The following is a 21,996-nucleotide window of genomic DNA, read 5'->3' as shown; positions in this document are numbered from 1 at the left end:
GATCATGTGCTGCTTGTTCTCTTGGCTAGCGCTGCGGGGCTCCCCCTCGTGTGCTGCGGTGAGTGCGGTGGCGCGCTGCAGGCGGGACGGCGGAGGCAACGTGCCGTGCTCTGTACCGTCTCTTCCTCTCGTTGCTGTTGCCGACGTGCGCGCGCGACTGTGTGTGTGTCGCCCCCCCTTTTCCACTCTTTCCATGCGCCCGCCGCAATAGCATTTTCATCTAAGAGCTGTACCGTACTTTATGTCTGTGAGTAAGCGGCGGCATGCCGCGGATCGCCTATAACCTGCGTCTGTGTATAAGTAAGTAAGCGTCTGTGTGTGTGTGTGTGTGTGTGTGTGTGTGTGTGTGTGTGCGGTGCGTGATGTGCGTCGCTCTGCCTTGTGTCTGCGTGCGGAGGTGTGCGCGCGCGTGAGGGCCCCTGAGAGTCCTCGCGTGGTGGGAGACCGCGCCGCTGCGCGCACGGTCCGATGGCCCCCCTCGCCCTCCCCCGTAGTAAAGACTTGTATGCTTCGCCTGTTCCTCTCTCTTCTTAGTCCGCTTTGTGCCTGTGCTTTGGTCTCCTCCTGTGGCGCGCCGGCGAGCGGTGTGGTGGGAAGGGCCTTCGCGCGTGGCGGCGGTGGATGCGCCCCCGTTGCACGTTGCGCGTGCGCCTGCCTCGCTGCCTGCCGTCTGACATGTTCCTCTGCGCGATGCGCTTCCCCCCGCTGTGTCTCTGCGGGTGCCGCTGTCTCTGTGGATGTGTGTGCACCACGCCTCCGCGCTTGGGGGCGTGGATGCCGAGCGCTGCGTCGAGGACGGGGTGGGAGGGATTCTCCGTGATGTGAGGCCGTCGCCGCCCCGGCAAGCACTGCGACCACGCCGTTGACGGGCGTGCGCATGCGCGGGTGCGGGCGGCGCTGTCGCCGACTTGTGTTTTGTGCCTTTTCTTTTTTTGTTTCGGTTTTACGTTGTTCTTTTGGCTCCTGTGGCAATACCCCACGCTTCTGGGTTTCTGTTCCGGCCGCGCGGCCCGTGCGCTGACATCTCTGGTGCATTGCACGGCCTGTGCCTAACCGGGGTGTGCGCAGTGACAAGTAATGCTTGGTGTCTGTGTGTGTCTGCGTGGTGCCCGCGCCTGTGCTCGCCCTCCGGCGTTGCGCGACTGTGCGGGGATGGGCGTTGTGGTGCTTCCCCTGCATGCGATAGCCTGGGTCGCCCGGCTCTGCCGTGCCGCCGCTGAGCGCTGACGGCGTCGTCACGGCGGCGTGCATCTCGGCGTTGCTCTGGAGTGCGTGCCTGGTGCCGCGTCGCGCCGCTGCCGGCGCCTCCTCTTCCACTGCCCTTCACGTGTCCCCTCTTCCACCTCGTCTCTGCCGGTTGCATTTGCTTTCCTCTTTTGGTTCCTCGACACGCGGTGTATTTTGCTTTTCATTTGGTATGGCTTGACCAATCTTTTCTTCTGATGTGCCACCGCTCTGTTTGGTTAATCATCATTTTTTCCCTCGCCTGATACACTCATAGTTCACCCCCTTTTTGGTATTTGAGGACAATTTCCTGCTCGCTGTTGCATCGCGCGGTCTTGGGGTCTTGAGGGATTGGGTGTTACCAGCTTAACCTAAAAGATCAGCGCATTATTCACACACGAGGAGTGCTTCGGACGGGCGAATCTGTGCCACGTAGCGGACACTGGATCGCTACCTCTGCCTCTACTTTCCTCGATTTAGGTGCTTTCTCTCCTTGCCGTGCCCTCTCTGCCGTACACGCACGCTCTCGCTCTCTCGCGTCGTGTGCACCTTCGTTTCCTTTTCCGCCTTGCCACGTACTTGCGTCTCTCGAGTGCCACTCTACTAATCTTTTCGCTACTGAACGCCAGCCCAGTGAAGAGGTGAGCTAGGGCCGCACTTTTGCGGGCACAGGATACGGAGAGAAGAGGGAGATACATTCAAAGTCGAGCTACTTGCAAGCTTGGCAAGGGACGCCTTCCCTTCCTCTGCCCCTCTTCCCACAAAACGCACGCACACAAACCGAGCCACGTACACAGGCAAGCTTGTGTACCTGCCATAATGTCGCGCGTGCCCATCTCGGAGGAGCAGGCTCAGCAGATGGTGGCGAAGCAGCAGGCGCAGCAGGAGCGGATGGAGGCTTTTGAGGAGCAGAAGGAGAATATGCTGCGCGCGTTCGTAAGTGCGGAGGGCCGCGAACGCCTGAAGCGCATCGCGCAGGTGAAGGCGGGCCGCGCCCAGGCTGTAGAGATGCACATCATCCAAGCCGTGCAGAGAGGCAAGATGCAGCCGCCCGTGTCGGATGACACGGTGCGGGAGCTGTTGGGCCAGATGGCGAACCAGGAAGCGGAGAGCAGGTCTCAGATCACCATTGCTCGCAAGCGCACGGATGATGATTGGTGAGCCGCCGGTGAAGCGAAAAGATCGGGGCAGGGCGGCGGTGTGCCGCTAAGTTGGCGAGTGGGAAGGTGGGACGCAGGGAGAGCACGGGGGAGCACGGAAGAGACCCCATCACTGCAGCCTATGAAAATCGAGGGTAAAGAAATAGGAGAGAGAGAGGCAGTGTGGAAAGGGTGGGGGTGGGGGAGCAGTGAAGCCTGTTGGGGCGTAGGGTGCATCCCCCCTCCCCCTCTTTTCTCTAGTCCGCTGTTGCTCATTTCTCGTTCTTGCCGTCTTGCGCTTTCTCGGCTTTCGCCCTTCCTTCATCTCTCTGTAGTCCAACGTGAACCGCTCCTCTTTTCCTTTGTCCCCTCCTACCACTACTAATACTCCCGCTGATACCTGCGCACTGAGACCCTCCAACTCCTCTACGGCTCAGACGTCCATCGTGGCAGATGCCGTCTCTCTCTATCCCGGTATCACCCCGCTTCTTTTGTGCTCGGCAGCGGAGTTTTTACCGTGGCACTGCAGCGCCCTGTTCGACGGGTCGAAGACACCTACGTAAGCACACGCACACACACATATAGGCCCATGGGTATAGAGTGTGTGCATGCCGTGGCAAGACGGTGGGCTCAGTACACGTTGTGTGGTCTTCATTGCGGGCGACTGAGTTGACGATGCTCTCTCTGTGGAGGGCGGAGGAGCGAACGAGGCGCTGCGTGTGCGTGTGTGGGAAGTTTTTGGCGCGGAATATGGGATGAGAGGGTGGAGGACAGCCAGACGATGGTGCTCAAGCGTGTGGACACATTGCTGCCGGCTGAGGAAGGTCATCTGCGTTGCTGTTGAATATTTATCCGTCGCATTACTCGCCGTAATGGGGTGCACCTTTTTTCCATATCTGTAAATGTGTGCGTCTGTTCCTTGACTAGGATCGACTCACTCGTTGCCTTTCTTTTCAAGCGTTGGCGCGTGTTTGTTTATCTCCCCTCCCGCGCCTCCATCTGTATGCGTATATGCGTACGTCTGTGTGTGTGGAGGTGTGTGTGTGTGTGTGTGTATGTGCCACAAGTGAGGTTCGTGACAACACGAAAAAAAAACTTTCCAAAAAGAAACGAGTAACAGGCGCGCCGGAGGATGGGGCACTGCTGTGCGCATGGATGCCTCTCGTGCACGTGTGCCACTCCTCGGACGCTTCCATGCATGGTGAACACAGACGAGAAGCATCGATCATATGATTGCTCGGCGCTCTTTGCTGTTTTTTTTTTTCTGCTCCTCTTCGCGGACGGATCGCATTGCTGAGTTTATCGTCGCCTCTGGGTGCAAGTAGCGGTGGCTGATGCGGAAAGGGGTCAGGGGTGGGGTGGAGGTGCCTGCCTGCCTGCCTGCGTGTGTGTGTGTGCGTGTGGGTGAGCATGCGACCGCTCGTACATGTCCCTCCCGGGTGGTGGACGCCGGCGCCGGTCCACGTCACTTTCTCTTCCTGCATTTTCTCCTTGCCCATTGGCGCGCTTCTTCTCTGCCGGCACCCCCTTTTTTTGTGGCTGGCAACACCTTAGCGTAGCGAAGCGCATTGGCTTCCACAGCGCCTTGCCATCTCCTCCCTCCTTGTAGGTGCCCTCATTGTGACGGCTGCTTATATACACCCTTCCGCACACGCCCGCCTGCCCCACACTCCATCAAACACGCAGCTACGCGCATCCGCACGTGTGCGAGAGGGAGAGAAAAACGAGCACGCATCTTTCATCATGCCGAAGCGTCACCGCCAGCCGGAGCCGATTGACATCGAAAGCACGTTCCGTCACCGGAGCAACCACGAGTGCTACGACAAGAGGCTGCTTAGCAGTGATGCGAGCTTGAAGAACCCGACGGCACTTCGAGCTTCCTCGGCTGCCGCCACCTCCGCTGCCGCTGGGACTGAGCGCGCCGATTCCGTTTACTCCCCAGGTGAGATAGAGCTGGCCGAGAAGACCCGCAAGAGAGCCAAGGACCTCCCTGCAACTCCCGAGTCACTGGTGCGACACCGCCGGCAACTGGAGGCGCACGCCAAGCGACGCCGCATCTCGTTCGACAAGGACGGCCAACCTGTCGACGATGACAACGTCTCGGGAGAGGCGGCACTGAGAGCGCAGCAGAGGCGCCCTGTGCTGCTGCCGGTTAAAGTCTCTTTTCCATCTCTTCCAGGCCGAGCTTCTTCGGCTGCATCGAACGGCCTCGATCTCGCCAGTCACGACGAAGGGAAAGACGATGATGACGACATCGACTTCAGCTCCAACGACTACGTTGGAGATGACGGTAACCAACCTAGCAGCGATGACTCTGCGCTCGGCGGCGAAAGCGATGGCGACAGCGCTGCAGAGGAAGAAGAGGAGCTGCGCCAGCTACGGAAGTCGGTGGCTGCAGCTGCTGCTGCTGCCCAGCGACGCCAGAAGATAGGCAAAGGCGATGAGGACAGCAGCGATGAAAGTGATGGCGGCAACAACAGTAACGAGGAGGATAAAGTGCCCGATGATAGCAGCCCGCTGGGCAGCAGCGACGATGGCTCGGGGGACTCCTCCGGTATGGATGAGGAGGGCGAGTTGAGCCATGACTTGTCGGACTTTGGCAGGGAGCAGGATAACGACGAAGAGAGCGAGGAGGAAGAGGAGAACAGCGCTGGTGGTGTTTGGGGCACGCGCCGTCGCGGCGGCGGCGCTGCTGGGCAGAGCAGCGACGAATACGACGATGACGACGACGGCAGCGATGGTCTTGTGACTGTCGACTTTGGCGTGTTTGACATGGATGCATCTAACGTCGATGGGCTTCTCCACCTGATGGATCAGTTCTGCCCTGACCGAATGAACGAGGTGGACCGTGATGAACTGGGGCTGGCACTGTACGAGAGCCCCTTCACCAGCGTCGTGCGCCTGCAGAACAACGGCGAGGACACCACAGGGGAGGAGGAGCAAGAATTCTATGGCCTTTCCTCTGTGCTAGACGTCGCACACGGGCAGTCGCTCTACCCCGCGGCACTGCGTCCGCTCTGTGGGCTATTGCAACAGCGCGTGTGGCGGCAGGCGGCACCAGGCATTCCACCGACAGATATCTTGACGAGCGTTGTGGACGGCGGCCCCGCCGTGTCGTCGCGCGCCAAGTGCCTTCTGCTCATCTCCGAGTACATCCGGAACATCCCGCTGGAGCTGACGGTGCAGATTCTGGAGGATGTGCTTGATCGCCTAGATGCCGCCGGCCAGCAGGAGAAAAAAAAGATACAGGTGCAGACGGCGGGAGAGGCCATGGCGACGCACGAGCATCCCATCTTTGCAACTCACCCCAGCATGCTTGCCGTGCTGGCGAAGGTCCAGCGTGCCACTGATGCGCCGGTGACACTGCCGAAGCATGCTGTGCCATTCTCATCTGGCGGCGGCTCTGAAGGGGCTGGGAGTGGTGGCGACGCAGCCGCTGCAGCGCATCGGAAGCATCACAATGGTGGAAGCCGTAACACTAAGAAAGGGAGCGATGGGGCTAGTGGAAGTGTCAGCGGCGGCGCGATGGGTGCCCCCAACTCCCCGCTCGACCTTACACACTATATCTTCTGGCGCGAAGAGGACAACATTCTCTACGAGTTCCGCGACAAGCGGGTTGCCACCCTCGTCTACCGCTGCCGCCCGCAGTACGACGGCCAGCCGGCGCACGAAATACCGCTTTCAATCCTCTTTGTGCTGCAGTACGGCGCTGCGCGGCAGGCAGTGGACGAGATGCGGCGGCGGCAAACGGTCAACGCAGCCGTGGAGCGATACTGAGGAGAGGGAGTGGAGGAGTGAGACGGGGGAGGGTGGCGCACAGTGATGCGGCGCGAGACGGGGAGGGAGACTGTGCTAGACCTTGTTCAGGGGACCGCCTGCCTACCTGCCTGCGCGTGTCTGCGCGCATGTGGTGGTGTACGTGGGCGCACTCCACATGTGCGAGTCACGCACAGGCATCCCACAAAGACGCACATCAACGCAGACAATCCTGCACTTCCCGCAGCACGCCGTTCACCCCCCCCCCATATCTCGCTGTATTGCTTCACCTTTACCTAATCACATTCCTTCTGCATAGTTTAACGAAAGGCACGTATGCGTCTCTCTCTGCGTCCCCTCTGACCCCTCGCCCCTCCAAAACGCATCCATATCAACACAAACGCCCCCAGAAAAAAAAAACGATAACAGGACACGGTCTTTGCACGAGGCTCTCCCGCTGGTGGTGGCGGTCGTCGTCGGACAGTTGCACTGCAAGCCTCTGCACGTTCCCCTTGACAACCCCAACCTTTTGGTGGTGTGCAGCTCCGCTCTTCACTCGCCTTTCACGACTTCTCTTCAAAAAATGAGCGGAAAAAGAAAAGAGTGCACGAACGCCGCGAAGCGGAGCGAGGAGCGAAGGTGCTGCAACCGGCGCGTTCTTCGCGCCGCACAAAGCCACGCACGCGTGTCCCTGCTGGACATTTCGAGGCTTCTTTAGCTTCTCGGCTTGAGTGTTCTCGTGATGCGTCCTGTCGGGCAACAGCGAGGTGGAGCACGAGGCTGTTTTCCGTTTCTGCGCCGTCTTCGACGCCCTCCCCTTCCCCTTGCTCGCATCTCCCATTTTCGTTGTGCGCTCATTGCCCACCTCTCTCTCGATCTATGCATGCCCGCATTGTGGGCTTGTGCTGCGTGCCGGAGAGTCTTTGCACCCCTTCTCTGCAGGCCAGCGGACGGGGAGGACACGTAGTCAAGGCGGCATGCAGCCGTCTACCTTGAGCTCCTTGCATGGAGTCTCTTCTTCAGCGCTCATAAGCACATCAGCAGCTCTGCATGACCCGACGGGTGCCACTGACGAGGAGATAGTAGAGTGCGTGCTGCTGATATGGCGCGATGTGTCAGCAGCGGCTGCACGCCGTCACGCTCCTTCTCACCCTGCCGTGATGCATCCAGCTGCCTTGCGCATCTTTGGCCATGATTCCCTGCAGAGTGCAGCGATGTTGAGGCGTCGCTATCGGCAGCTTGCTATTCGCGTGCACCCGGACAAGAACACGAGCTCGCGGGCGTCCGAGGCGTTTCAACTACTGCAGAGCTGCTTCGAGTACCTCGTCAGCAGCCGCGAAGCCAGGGGGATCAGTGGCGTTGACGTTGGAGGGCAGACGGCGTTCCAGCGCACAGCGGATCCGTCAAGGCCGGAGAAGGGGGATGCGTTCAGGAGAGGTGACACAGCCAACGGCGAAGATGCCAAGTCGTATGTTTCCTCCTCGTCATCGTCCTCCTCCACGTCTTCCGCTTCGCCATCCCCGCTATCACCGCCCTTGTCGCCTGTCTTCAGCACGGGCAGCAGCAGCAGCTCAGGGCGGTCTTTGCCGACTCACCCACGCACCGCCGCCGCTGCCACAGCTGGGAAGGCGTCACCACCACGGCCGCCACCCCCCTCACGTCGTCCAGCACCGGCTGAAACGCCGACGAGTAGAGGCGTGTTTTCCTCCGCCCCCGTGCCCGAGCCACCCGACGTATTTGCCACCAGCGCAGGCACAACGGCGGCCGCGGCGGTTCCAGCGCCGAATGTCTTTGATCATAGCAGCAGCGACCCTGCCGTGCCCCCTCCCCCCGTCTTTGACGCGCACCCGGCCTTCAAAGCCGGCTCGACGGGTGCTGCGCAGCCCCGCATTAGACGCCGTGCATCGACCGGCGGTTGCACCTCGTTCGCCGGCACGGCAAGCGATTTTGGCCCAGCACCACCGCTCGTGTTTGAGCCAGCATCATCTACACCAACAGACACTAGTGCGCGCGCCGTGATAGCCAGGCAAGCAGGGGTGGCAAAGCAGCACTCCTCGAAACAGCAGCGGAGTGCGCGACAGCCCGAACTGCCGACCCTGGCTGAGCTGTTGGCTCGTTTGGACGCCGATGACGATGAGGACGAGGGCGGCTCAGAGAACACTGTGGAATGGACCCGAGGCCTCTCCTCTCGAAACGGCTCGAATGGCTCTGCAGCGCGGGGGTGTCGCACCTATGAGACCGCCGCGGTAAACTTTTCGGCTCCACCAGCAAGGCTGTGGTTGTCCACGGCGCATCCAGCTGCTTCTCACTCTCGAAGCAACACAAGCGACAGCGCTGACTTGGAAAGCAGCGACGCCCCTGTGAATCACCGCACATCGATGACGGCGGACCCTGTCCACCTGGACATGTCGTGTGCAACGTCGGTGTCTAGTGCACCATCATCGACTCCATCCACACTCGAAGCCTTTTACAGTGCGCTGCAGGAAGAGGTGAAAGATACGAAATACTATCACAGCTCTTCTGCCTCTCCTCTTTCTCACATATCCTCTCGCCTGTTCGCTGGATCATCTGTGCGCAGCCGACGCGCCGGCGGCGGCGGGGTGGGAGGGAGCAGCGGGCGCACGACTAGAGGCCGGGGCAGCGGCGGCCCCACAGGAGAGCGTTGCGCGTGCGGCAAGGCCCCTCGTGGTCGCTGCTTTCTCTGTGAAGAGTAAAGATGTGACTGGTGACGTGGTAGCGGTGCGAAAGGCTTTTCTCTATCTTCCTCTCCCGCTGGCCTTCCACCCGCGTCGCTTAGGCTTCTTCCGTGGTGCGTGAAGCCCTCTCGGCACGTAGTGGAGGGACGTATTCTTCTTGCTCGTCGCTGCGCTGTGGTGGCTGTGGTATCGCCCCCGCCCTCTCTCCTCGGCTCTCTCCCAGGCTGCTCTCTTGTGTTCTTGTTTTTCAGGCACCCCTCACCACTTCATCCTTCCGCCAATGCAGTAGTGCAAGGGCGCAAGAAGCGAGCCCCAGCAAGGCTCTTCTCATATCCCACATGGGCGTCGTCTCTGCTATAGTTTTGCACGGACAAGAAATGCGCCAAGCAGTGTGGCGTGGTGCATGCCATGTAGGCAGTGAACGCCACCACCGCCGGCATCATCTAGCCGAGAAGAATGCGCTTCGAATGCCGCGTCTCACCAGTGACACCCCATCTGCGGAGTAGGTCTGTGCTGGTCTCCCTCCCCCTTTTCCTGGCGCTCCTCTCACCTCAACCTTTTTCTGTTCTGTCTTCTGATCGGCACTAGCGAAGCCTCTCTCCGCTCCTGATGCCGCTCTTGCTTTCCTTTTCACCACCCTTCCCGCCTACAGCCCACTAAGCACTCAAGCCGAAAACCCCCTCTGCCCTTGACTTCGCGGTGACAGGGGCACAGGGAGAGATGTACGCGCTCGCATGCATGCTTCCTTCTCACGAGTAGCATGGGCGGCTCCATTGGCAAGGCGCGCTTCTCACTCTCCGCTTCACCACAGGGGATGAGATGGAGGGGCAGGGGTGGCGGAGACGCACCTTGTGCGGCGCCACAAATCTACCGCGAGTGAACAAGAGCAAGGCAGCGATGGGGTCTGGTATCACCCCCGCCGCTACCCGAGCTTCCCAGAGGCGTGACAGTGGCAGCTCCGACACCTGAAGCGGCACATTGCGCCGCCGTACGGCAGGAACCTGCGCTTCCCGTGGCGCCCCACCGCACTGCACTACCTCGGCGCGCTCCGACCGAGTGGGTGGCGTTGTAGGAGAGCCACATCAAGGCTCGCCTCGACACACTGAAAGGGAGGAGAAGGGGGGAAGGCACTGGAGGCGGGTTTTGTGGTTTTCTCCACCGTCTACACGTCGGAATGTGGTGGTGGTGGTGGGGTGGGGGGCGGAGAGGCAACGGCCCGAGCTCGCGCCGTTTGCTGCCTTCGCGCGGCAGTTTCAGGACGCCAACGTGACTCCATCGTTCCAGCAGATCGTGGACATGAACTGGGCCTCCTGGACCCAGCAGCTCTTTGAATTCCTCGAGGCGAAGACCGGCGCCTGCGGTGGGCTGCTTCACATGTGCTTCTTCTGCTATCCCGCTACCGTTTCGTACGGGATGGTATCTGACAACACCTCGAAGATCAGCGGCGGGTCTCGTATGACTGCTCAAGGGCTGGCTGGCAACCTGCACAAGGAGGATGTGGCCGTGCACTTTAATGAGGTGCATAGGCTCAATGCCCCGGAGCCGGACGTACGGAAGTGTACGCCGGCGGCGTGGCCCGCCTACGAAGAGTAGCCGCTTGCGGGGTAGCGGGGCGGCGGCCGGAGCTGCCCTCTCTCATGGCGGATGGACCTCTGCAGAATGCACGTATGCGCGCAGAGGAGAAAGCACCACAAGCCTTGCTCTTTCTCTATTCCTTTTCCCGGTAACGGCCGGCCCCCTCTGCGGAGTTCGCTCTGACATGCACATCATTGCAATGTGCAGCGTCGCCGGTGCGCGTCGGTGTGCTGTGCTGCCGTCACCGAGGCGTGCATTTACGTCTCCTTGTGCGTGTGGTGGTGGGGGCGGCGGTGGTGTGCAGAGCTTCGCGGCTCCCGTTTTTCCGCCTGCTTGCGAGATGTTTCTCTCTCCCGTATATGTTGTCTTGGCTTTGCCTGCTTACTTGTCATGCGGCTTCATTTGTCTGCTACTCGAACCGTTCGTCATCGCCGAGTCTTTCGCCGTGCTTCGATGTTTTGTGGGCACGGAGGCCCTGACTCTGTCGTGGGTTTCACTGCGTCTTTTCGGTTTTCCGTTGATATGATGTGGCGCTCTGAGCTTCTCCGTCTCCGGTGGTGGGGTGAGGGAGGAACAGGCGAAAGAAAGAGAGAGGCACAGACTATGCATCTGAGCGTGCGTGTCTGTGTGGCTGTCTGTCTGTCCCCCACCTCTCCCCCTGCGCATGTCGTTCTATCAAGGGAGAGAGGGTGGGGTGGGTGGGGCTTCGCGCTGTCTGCAGCGTCTTCTTCTTGTTTGTGTGTTTCGTATTTTTGTGCTTGCCCCTCCCTCCTTGTCTTTTCCCCTGCTACCCGTTCATGACGGGAGCGCAGGAGGAGGATCAGGAACGCCAGCGTACCCCCGAACAATCGATGTGCACGCGCGTGCGTACGTGTGCACGAGCTGCTTCGCGCGACTGCGTGGTGGTGTGCTCTGTACCCTCTGGACACCCTTCCCACCAAGAAGAAAAAAAGGACAAGACATTCATGATTCTCTCACGATGTGCATGCGTGCCCCTCAGATGCTTTCCAAACCTGCGTCTGCCTGCATCTCTCTCCCGCTCCATCATGTCGCCACGCGCGTTGGGATACACCCAACAAACCGCGGCAGACGAAAAAAGAAAAGGCAACGACAAACCTTCGAAGCGAAAGCAATACGCCGCCGTGAACTGTCATGAGTGCCTCTGCATGTGTGCGGGTGAACGTGTGCTTACATGCTTAGATACGAGCCCCTCATGGACGTCTCTCTCACCCTCATCCACACAGCACGCGTGCATGCAGTCGCCGCTGCTTTGCGCGCTTCTCTCCAAGCGTTTCCCTTCCTCTGTGCAGGCGCATCTCTGCCGCTTGCCAGCACAGCAGACGGTCGACAGTGCACCGCGGTACCTCATCAACTTTCATTTCTTTCGTTGCTTCCTCCGCTCTCCCGCGCAGTTTCTCTCTTTTTGTTCTCGGACATCAACACGCCCGGAGTGGGTAGGTGAGGGGCCTCTTACACCGACGGCAACAACTCAGCAAGCACTCGGATAAGCGTCTACACCTTCCGCTCTTCTTTCTCATCGTAAAGAAGGTACGCTGGGCTCGAGGGCAGACGCAGGCATACGCGTCCTCATCCTCCATCTCACCTCCATCCTTAAACACACACACACATACATACATACAGGCTCGTTTACCAGTGCGCTGTGAACAAGAAAACCGGCTCATAGGCAAACGCACCTATACACTGACACCGGCTGTTAACAGGGTGTAGAGCCTTTCTCTGCACGAACACTCAAACCCTCGCACTGACACACTCACAGAAGATAAGGCTATTGGGTACATCAGCGTCTCTCCCTGCTTGAGCGTATATCTCTCTCTACCCGCGTAGCTGTTTGTGTGGCCGTTTTATTCTTCTCGATCTCGCGTTGCGTCATATCCTGGCAAGGTCACGGCTTCCGGTAACGACGCGCCTTTACTGTTTGGTCGTGTAGTTGCTGGTTTTGGCGAGAGCGACCGAGAACCACGCGTGTGCCGCGCCGCCACTCTCCGCTGTTGTGCTTCTCCTCTTGTTTCCCAAAAAATATTCCCCCCCCTCATTTTGTGGCGCAGCTCTCTCTGTCGCCCCCTCCTTCCTTGGCGATGTCTCTCTCCACTCACCGCCCGGTGAAGGGCATCACGTATGGGGTTGTGTGCCCTGTGTGCTGCAATCCGATGGACTTTGAGTGCATCAGTGAAAGGATGTACGGCGTGCGGTGTCCGACGTGCAATGCCATGATAGACCTCCGCAACCCGGCAGAGACGCTGCCGGACACCGACACCGGCGTCTACGAGGGGGACACGCAACGCATCAAGGTTGTGCACTACTCAGCTGAGGTAGAGCCGTCGACTGGGATGTCCGCCAGCGCGCAGGTAAACAACCTCTTGAGCAGCGTGGAGGCAGAGAAGCGCAAGATCATGCCGACAGTGATGACGGGAGAGACGAAGCAGGCCTTCTCCGCCCAACGCCAGCAGGCACTCGCGCAGAAGTTCTCGCTTTTCTTCCCTGTGACGCACGCGATCGAGTACGTCGTCTTTGGCAAGAAGCCGTACGCCAAAATCGGGCACGTGCGCATCTTCCGCAAGCGCATTCCCTTCTACGGATACGTGAACATCTGCGCCCCTCAGACGACCACATCCTACTCGGCGCCGTGCTCTTTCACCTTTCTATTCATCATCCCCGTCAGATGGCTCTGGGCACAATTAGAGCTGGAGTGGATAGCGCGCTATTACCACGCCGAGTTGGTGCTTGTCTTTCTCTTCTATACGCTGCTGTTTCGGCTGGCGTACAGTGATCCCGGCTATGTGAAGCCGGGCTACATGGACGACGAGGGCGGCGACACCGCTGCTGCTGCCGCTGCCGAGGAAATGACTCTGCGTGACATAGAGCGCAACCAGAGGGAGAGCTTGTGGGAGGATGTGAACGGCGTTCCGATGGAGCGCAAGTGGTGCTCTACGTGCAACATGCATCGCCCTGTGCGAGCTGCCCACTGTTACATTTGTGGCCTGTGCTGCTACGACCACGATCACCACTGCGGCGTCCTCGGTATCTGTGTTGGCCGTCGCCGTGTTGAGATGTTCTCGACGTTTGTGTCGGTCGCCACGATGATGTGCGCCTTACCGACGATGACCATCATCTGCGCCCTCTGGACACACTGGGAGAAGTTCACAGCAGCTCTGCTGGCGGTGGCGTTCTTTTTGGTCGTGATGCTGATGCCCTTATCCATCCTCCTCACCATGACAGCGGTCTCCATGTGGCAGTCGATCACTCAGGAGGCGAGCACCCGCGAGCGCATCCAGCACGTATACGCTCACAAGCGCAACCCCTACAACCGCGGCTTCTTCAAGAACTTGTACTACCACCTAGTGCAGCGCCGCGTCGCCGCGTCGCTGTTCGACGACGACTTTGTGAAGAGGTGCGCGCTGCGGGTTCAGGAGCGTGAGCTGGGCACCGGCGTCACGGTTACGTGCATCTGAGCGAGTGAAGGAGGAGGAGAAGGGAAGAGGACCAGTACAGTACACGTGTGTGCACATGCGCACCATCACAGCCCCTCTTGCTCCCCCTCTCTCTTTTCCTGTCCTCTTCCCCCGTCCACCCACACGCATCTAACCCTTGCTTCACTAGAGTGACGAGTGCGAAAAGGGCGACTGGTGATTGCACATCAGGTGCGGAAAGAGTCCCCCGTCGTCTTCGCTTGCTGCTTTGGCTTCCCTTTTAGCTGATTTAGTTTTATATGTTGTGTATGCGTGCTGATCTTGCTCTCTCCCCCCTCTCCCCATCTCCCTCTTTCCCTCGCGTATATTGCCTGCCTCGAAAGCATCTGAAATCCTACGTCTGCCCATGCACCATGCACGCACTGCCGCTCATTCACATCGACCCCCTTCCCCTCCACACACACACACACACACACAGCGTGTCACCCTTCTTTTTAGGTTTCTTTGCAGGCGTTATCACCTTCAGCTGCTTTCTGCATCTCTCCCCCTTACCCCCTCTCGCAGCTCCTTGCCAGTGCTAAGTTCTGGAGTGACTGGGCCAAGAGCAGATGGCGCGCATTCTATCGGCTCGTACGAAATTCACGCACGGAAGCTGTGGACTCTACCTTTCCCTCCCCCACCTGACACACACAAACACACACACACACACACACACCCCTCCTTTCTTGCCGCGGATGGAAGAAAGTGCAAAGGTCGGGTCGTATCGACAGTGCAGCTTGCTTCACTTTCCCTCTCTGCATTTTAGATGTGTGCCTCCGCTCGACGACCACCTCCTCTTCCACAGCTAGCTCTCTCCGTCCCTCTCTCGCCTTCGCTCTTCCTCTTCTCCTGCGCGTTGCTATCATCATCGGCTGCCCATGCACGCCTGCATTTGTAATTGCCTCTTCTGTTTCTCTCTTGTGGGCTGCACATCTCCCGTCGCCATTGCTGCTCCTGCTCTCGTCCTTGTCTCAGTGAGCGTGGTACTTTACACAGACTCGGACGCGCATAATAGCAGACGTGCAGATTGAGAGAGGGGCAAGGAGAACGCTCGCGGCCCCTCCTCTTTCCTCCCTCCTCTTCTCTTTTCCTCTCCCACCTGGCAGAGAAGCCGCCCCCTTTTGCGCCCCGCCCCCTCTGGCTACCCCGCAGGCGACAATGGACGAGCCACAGAGAAACAAGTCCCACAAGAGCAAGACCGTCGGCAACAAGGCCGCCAAGAAGGACGCGCTGCGCAAGCGCCGCTCCGGCATCGACCTAGAACCGAACCGCGGCAGCAATGTAAAAGCGTTTCAGGGCCCCAGCGCGGGCGGCCACAAGGCGCAGAAGCTCTACCGCTCCATCGAGAAGAAAGAAACTGCCCTGCATGTGCCGAAGATGGACAAGACGCTGCGCCACGTTGTGGCCGAGCCACCGCTGCTGGTCGCCGTTGTTGGGCCACCCGGCGTTGGCAAGACGACGCTGATTCGCTCCATGGTAAAGTTCTACTCCAATCGCAACTTGGCCTCGGTGCGCGGCCCCGTGACGGTGATAGCTGGTCGCTCACGCCGCATCACCTTCATGGAGTGCCCCAACACCTTGGCTTCCATGTGCGACGTGGCCAAGGTCGCGGACCTGGTGCTGCTCATGGTGGACGGCAGCTTCGGCTTCGAGATGGAGACGTTTGAGTTTCTCAACATCGCGCAGGTGCACGGGTTTCCGAAGATGTTTGGCGTGATTTCGCACCTCGACACTCTCAAGACGGGAAAAGCGATGAAGAAGCGCAAGAAGTTTCTTCGGCATCGCTTCTGGCATGAGGTGGCGGCTGGCGCCAAGCTGATCTGCCTCTCCCCTATGGTGCGAGGCATGTACCGACCGACTGATGTGCTGAACCTGCATCGCCTGCTCATCTGCGTCGATCCCAAGATTCAGGCCTGGCGCAACACACACAGCTGCGTCGTGATGGATCGCATCGAGGACATCACGGACCCGGACGTCGTCACGAAGAGCCCGCTGCATAGCCGCACCGTCGCCTTCTACGGCTACGCCCGCGGAAAGCCGATGAAGCCGGGCCAGCTGGTGCACATTCCCGGCCTCGGCGACTTCCCGGTGGCGCACCTTTCCCACCAGGCTGATCCCTGCCAGTTGGACAAGTTCAGCGGCGACAGCAAGGAGGGTGGCAACCACCGCATGCGCCACCTCAGCCTCAAGCAGAAGAAGCTCTATGCCCCGTACTGCGACGTAGGCGGTATCAGCTACGACGACGACGCCATCTACATCCAGGAGGACGCCGCGAAGGGCGCGATCGAACGCAGCGGAGAGGGTCTGCAGCTGCTTCGGGAGCTGCAGAATGTGCGTCCGATGGACGCGGCACAGACGAAGTTGCGCGTTGTGCCTCGCCGGCGCCGCCCAATGAACTTCCGAGACGAGGACACAATGGAGCTGGACATGGAGGAGGTTCGCATGCCCTCCGACGCCGAAGACGACGACGACTGGAGCAACGACGCAGGCGACGAGGGTGCGTACAACGACACTGTTATCGACTCAGACGATAACGGAGAGCGTGAGCGCCAGCAGCACGGCGGACCCCAGCTCTCCGACTTTGGGGTCGCCGATGACGGAGAGGACGCGGCGGCCACCGCAGGCGGAGACGATGATGGCGGGGGCAGCAGTGAGGCTGCTCTGGCGCCCCGTCTGCTCAACGACCCGGACGCGATTCGTCTGAACGCCATTCAGCATGACTGGAGTGATGCCTCGATGCTGCGCTCGCTGAAGGACCTCTGCGTCACTGGAAACTGGGAGGCCGGCGCGGAGGGCGTCGACGAGGAGGACGCCGGCGCCGCAGAGGAGGACAGCAAAGGCTACGACAGCAACGATGAGGACTTTGAGCTGGAGGCGCGTGGGGAGAAGCCCATGACGCGCCACGACAACAGGCGCAGCGGCGCCGGTGTTGCTGGGGACTCCTCCACCTCCTGGTCTGAGGGAGATGGCGAGCCCGATAACGGTGAGGATGGCTTCGGCAGCGACGGCGTCGACGACCTCGGCTTTGGCCGCGCCAGAAACGGCTCGCGTGGCACCGCAGCCGCCCTAAGGAGGATGAACGCGTTGGCGTCCATCAGATACGGCGGCGGCGGGCAAGGCTCCCCTCGTCAAGGTGAGGGGGCGGATGTAGATGACGAGTACGACGGCTACAACATCCTTGACGACGACAGCGACGGCGGTGAGGTGGACGGCAGCGGCAAGGCTGGCCACAGCGTCGTGGGCGGAGCCGATCAGGAGCTGGATGACCTCGTCTCCAGCTTCCTGGCGCACGGCACCTCGCATAGCGGCAACGGCGGCAGCCGGGCCAACGGACGGGCAGCCACAACGGCCGGCCTCGACGGCGAAGACGGCATCGAGTTCTTTGACGAGGCGACGCGCTACGACCGCGACGACGATGGCAAGGATGGCCACCCGCGCCCGCGCAGGCGCCGCGTCAACCCACAGGAGGAGCGCACTGCCGAAGCGGAGGCGGGCGCCGAGGCCGTTGTGCGACAGGGCGGCAGCCTCACGGAGGAGCAGGAGCGCCTCTTGCAGAAGAAGATGGCGAAGAAGCGCGCGTTCGACCAAGATTACGACACTGGCAACGTCGACGGCGGCAAGAACACAACCTTCAGCTACTACCACCGTCTGAACCGGCAGGTGGAGGAGAAGAAGGAGCGCATCAACGAGGCCCTCGACGATGTCGGTGACGACATGGACAAGAAGATCCAGCTGGTCGGCTACTTCAGTGGCCTTTATCTGCGCATTGTGATCGATAGCGTCCCTGTCGAGTTCCTCAAGGCGTTCGACCCCGCTGTACCGCTGATTGCGGGCGGCATCAACGCCGGCGAGGATGAGTTCCGTATCGTTCAGGCCCGCATCAAGCGCCATCGGTGGTTCCCGAAGATCCTCAAGGCGCAGGATCCGCTGCTTCTCTCGATGGGCTGGCGCCGCTTTCAGACGCAGCCGATCTTCTCCACGGAGGACCCGAATGGGCGGTGCCGCTACCTCAAGTACACGCCACTGCACATGCACTGTATGGCAGCCTTCTACGCGCCTGTGGCGCCGCCAAACACCGGGTTTCTCGCCATCCCGGTTCGCGACCCGCGCGTGTCCTCTTTCCGCATCCCGTGCACGGGCTACACAATCGGCAATGACGTCTCCACGCCCATCGTGAAGAAGCTGAAGCTGACGGGCACGCCGGCCAAAGTGGAGAAGACGACGGCGTTCATCAAGGGCATGTTCAGCAGCGACGTGGAGGCGGCGAAGTTCATTGGAGCCAAGCTGAGGACGGTGTCAGGCATCCGCGGTATCATTAAGTCTGTAATGAAAGGCAAGCAGGGGCTCGTGCGTGCAACCTTTGAGGACAAGCTGTTCCCGTCCGACATTGTCTTTATTAGCGCGTGGAAATCTGTGGAGCCGCCGCGGTACTGCTCCATGCAACGCAATTTGGTGGATCCGGAGTGGGTCGGCATGCGGTCCATGCGGGAGCTGCGGCTGGACTACAACATGCCTCTCCCCCGCAACGACGACTCCGAGTACACCGAAATCAAGCGCCGCCACCGGGTCGCCGAGGAGGACGAGGACCTCACGAAGCAGAAGGTGCTGCTCTCGCGTAACCTCAAGATGCAGCTTCCGTACGACATGAAGGAGGACTTCATTCCAATCAACCGGGGCACCGCCCTACAAGAGCGCATCAAAGGGGCAACCACGGTAGCGCCAGAGCCGCGGGAGCAGCGACGGCAGGCCCTGCTTGACACCTTCGCGGATCGGGCGGATGCCATGACGCAGAAGAAGGACGCGGCGAAGAAGCGCGCGCGCGAGCGGTCGGCGAAGGAGGCGGCGAAGGAGCAGGAGGCGTATCTGCAGGGGCTGAAGAAGGCGAAGAAGGACACGGCCCGCATGCGAGAATTCCGCACGCAGCATAAGTCCCGCAAGTGACAGCAGGTCTTTGCGCTGCCGTCGGAGCTGGCGCTGACGGTGGCGGAGGAAGACGAAGAGGTGGTTATCACCAGCGTAGCGCCAGGGGGCTGCTGTGAAGCTCGCGTAGCATATGTCTGCAAGCGCTTCTCACCATTTCAGTCGTCCTTGCCCGCACACCTGCTCAAGAGTTTCTTCAACTCGATGTGCCCGTTGATGGTGATGACCCGACACCATCTCTATCTTTTTCTCAAGCACTGTCTACACTCTTTCGGCAGCGCTGTCGGCGACTCTGTATTTCTCTCTGACGGGCATGTTTTGCTTTTAAGTATAAGAAGCCACATACTTTGTGCCGTGGCCATGGACGGCTAACCGACGACATCACTCATCTCACACACACACACACACACACACACACACACGAGAGAGAGAAAAAGGGAGGGAGGCAAACGCCGCATTTAACTTCTCGTGTAACGCGGAGCCGATTTCTTTTCGACCGTGCACCTCCACGGTTGTCTGTCTTCGTGTGTGTTGGCGCATGATTTGCTCTGCACTAACGGTGGCGGATCGCGTAACAGGCTGTCGCTTCCTTTCCTTCCCTTCCCTTCCCTTACCCTCTTTCTCTCTCACCCGTGTGTGTGTGCGTGCACGTGTACGTAATGAACGACAACGAGGTAGACAAACACCTAAGCTTTCAGGAAAAGGGCAGGGCGCAGATGCGTGGAAGGAAGGAAACACGCCTCCTTCTCTATTCTCTTTGCCGTCTCGTTAGCTGGCCCTCTGGACCCCTCTTCCTCACTGCCACAGGTATTGCCTCCCCCCCTCCCCCCACGGCCCGCAAACCGCCACTTCACATGATTGCCAGAGCACCGCCCTTCAACTCACCCGCACATGTATCTACTCTTCTCCCTAACTTTGCCCGTCCTCATCATCGCTCTCTCCTGGTTTACCACGGTGCACCTCTGCACTCCTCACAACACTTCTGTACTACCGCAGACGCTCGTACAGCATCGGATGATCACTTGCGTTCTTTCCCCATCGAAAGACGACGTCGTGGAAAATGGCCAACGCTGCGGTGCCGTTTCGCGGGGCAACCTTTGAAAGGGTGCCCCGCGACCGCCTCCGCCGAAGACGCGCGTAGAAGAGAAGGGAAGGCGGCGGGGAAAGGGAGGGGAGACGCACATGGCCGACGCAGCGCCGGTAAGGACGTGCTGAGCAGCAACAGCACCGAATAGCCCAAATTGAGAGGACGGTGACGCAGGGTTGGGATACGATAAGATGAGGACGATACGCAAAGAGAGTAGTCGGCACGCACGCATCAGCGCTGCGGTATACTCCACACTCCCTCCTCCCCGTTTTGATTATCCCCTGTCTTCTGTCTCTCCGCATTCTGCACTCCTGACGCGCACACGCACACACGCACACACGCACACACGCACGCACACACATGAAGGCAGGAGCGGCAGCGGCGGCTAAACGACGAAAGACGATGCTTCTGTCTGTTGGTGTGCTCCTTATTACTGTTTGTCTTCTACCCTTCACCGTGTCAGCTGCTTGTGCGCTGTGCCTCGTCTCCCTGACCTCTGTGAGTGTCGCTTGTTGGTTGTGCGCGTGATTTTCTCATTCCATCCCCCGCTGCACCTTTCTCGTCGCACTCGACTCTCGTTGCTCTCCCCAGTTCCATCGCCCGTTCCGGTTTGATTCTCATGTGGCTCGTACGCTGTTTCTCATCCCGCGACGGCGCTGAACCCGTTCCATGTATCCTCGCAACCTCTTCGACTCGCTTCTCGGACAGGTGCGAGTTGGCTGCTGGCGTCGACACCTTTGTTTGTTTCTGCTCTCACCTTTTAGCTTGAGCGGAGAGGTTTCGGAAGGCAGTGGTGGAGTGAAGTCACGGAAGCGAAAACGAACTACAGTGGCCTTGAGCCGCGTCAATGGAATCTGGTGCGCCTTGTGCTTGCCTTTCAACACACAGTGTCTCTACTTGTGTCTCCTTGACAGCCGCAAGGCTTGCGCTCCCAAGTCTTTTTCGGTGCAAGCCCACCGTACCTGCGTCCGCCTCGCATTAGAGGCGAGGACCTATAACGGCTGCTTCGTGAGAAGAACTATCGAACCAAACGCGAAGCCGTATTGCCAAACACCCGGAGGCGCTTCCCTCTGCACGCGGGCATTCATGCGGATCGGTCCACAGATGTCTCCCGCTGGCCGGGCTGAGAGACGCCGCCCCGACACTAGCTTCTCTCTCCGCCCTCCTGTGCCAGGTGGGTGGGGTGGGGATGTTTCTGTGTGCAAATGCCTGCCCTCTCGAAACTTTCTTTGGTTGTCTTTTCGCTTCCCCCTCCCCCATTTTCCGCGGACGAGACCCCCGACAACACAAAAGAAACCGCTGGTGGTTGTGCCGCGCGTGTGTGCGCGCCTCCTTACCCGTCCGCTTCTCCGGTCTCCCCTCGGCACGTGCACACACGCACAGGTGCCAGCACGCCGAGACACCGCAGCCGCAAGCTACACGGCGGAGGGTGAACGAAGAAGCAAAACAAAACAGGCGAGGGACATTCATGGACGGTGCCCTTTTCATTGGCATCCTCACCTTTTCTGATACCGTGGGTGCCTGTGCTGCGACTGCAGCGGTCAAGCACGCATCCGCAACGAAAGTTCTTGTGTGGCACCACCTCCTTGTATTGTCTTCCAGTTAAACTGCTTAACGCCTTGTAATCTCTGCCCCCCCTTCACCCGCCCCATTTCACCTCACGCACTGCCCTTGGGGGCACGTATCCTTGTTCTTTCTTTTGCGTTCTCTTCCTATTACACACATCTCTCTATATACATCTATATCTGTATCTATATCTGGAGGGAGGGGAGTGGAGAGGGAGAGAGAGGAAGAGATACTCAGTATATCTGCGTCTTTTTCGGAGTTGGCGACAGTGTGCTCTTGCTGCATCGCTGCGGGCTGGATATCTGTTCTTCTTCCTTTCTTCTGTTTGTTGTGCTCCTTTTCGCGCTCCGTGTGTTCGCGTGCTTTCTTTTCGTGCGTGTATGCGTTTTTGTGTTTGTGTGTGTGTGCCACCGCGTCCGTATTTTGATTGCGGGTGACACGCGTACTCTCTCCTGCTCCGCCTCCCCCCTCTCACTCGCTCGCTTGCTCTGTGTTTTACGACTGCGCTCCTACACCTTTCGTCTTCCTCATCTTCGTCTTATGTTGTTGGCGGTGCGCGCGAGGTT

The 21,996-nt window shown here is 59.7% G+C and overlaps 5 protein-coding genes across 5 annotated transcripts; all 5 read left to right on the top strand.

Annotated features, from left to right (window-relative positions):
- Positions 1-2,043: 2,043 nt before the first annotated feature.
- On the top strand, positions 2,044-2,385 carry LINJ_28_2040 (conserved hypothetical protein; the record flags this gene model as incomplete). The annotated part of the gene is made up of 1 exon (XM_001470193.1): positions 2,044-2,385. One exon carries the CDS (start codon positions 2,044-2,046, stop codon positions 2,383-2,385), a length of 342 nt encoding a protein of 113 aa, XP_001470230.1.
- A 1,721-nt stretch (positions 2,386-4,106) lies between these two features.
- Positions 4,107-6,140, top strand: LINJ_28_2030 (conserved hypothetical protein; the record flags this gene model as incomplete). The annotated part of the gene is made up of 1 exon (XM_001470192.1): positions 4,107-6,140. The coding sequence occupies one exon, from the start codon at positions 4,107-4,109 to the stop codon at positions 6,138-6,140; it is 2,034 nt and encodes a 677-aa protein (XP_001470229.1).
- Positions 6,141-7,096: 956 nt separating this feature from the next.
- On the top strand, positions 7,097-8,833 carry LINJ_28_2020 (conserved hypothetical protein; the record flags this gene model as incomplete). The annotated part of the gene is made up of 1 exon (XM_001470191.1): positions 7,097-8,833. The coding sequence occupies one exon, from the start codon at positions 7,097-7,099 to the stop codon at positions 8,831-8,833; it is 1,737 nt and encodes a 578-aa protein (XP_001470228.1).
- A 3,653-nt stretch (positions 8,834-12,486) lies between these two features.
- Positions 12,487-13,860, top strand: LINJ_28_2010 (conserved hypothetical protein; the record flags this gene model as incomplete). Its single annotated transcript, XM_001470190.1, has 1 exon — positions 12,487-13,860. The coding sequence occupies one exon, from the start codon at positions 12,487-12,489 to the stop codon at positions 13,858-13,860; it is 1,374 nt and encodes a 457-aa protein (XP_001470227.1).
- Positions 13,861-15,015: 1,155 nt separating this feature from the next.
- Positions 15,016-18,798, top strand: LINJ_28_2000 (conserved hypothetical protein; the record flags this gene model as incomplete). Its single annotated transcript, XM_001470189.1, has 1 exon — positions 15,016-18,798. The coding sequence occupies one exon, from the start codon at positions 15,016-15,018 to the stop codon at positions 18,796-18,798; it is 3,783 nt and encodes a 1,260-aa protein (XP_001470226.1).
- Between the last annotated feature and the right edge of the window lie 3,198 nt (positions 18,799-21,996).

Source organism: Leishmania infantum, chromosome 28, assembly GCF_000002875.2.
Source record: "Leishmania infantum JPCM5 genome chromosome 28".
Classification (NCBI taxonomy): Eukaryota; Euglenozoa; class Kinetoplastea; order Trypanosomatida; family Trypanosomatidae; genus Leishmania; species Leishmania infantum.
The sequence above is the reverse complement of the archived record's forward strand: the minus strand, read 5'-3'. Positions and strand labels throughout refer to the sequence as shown.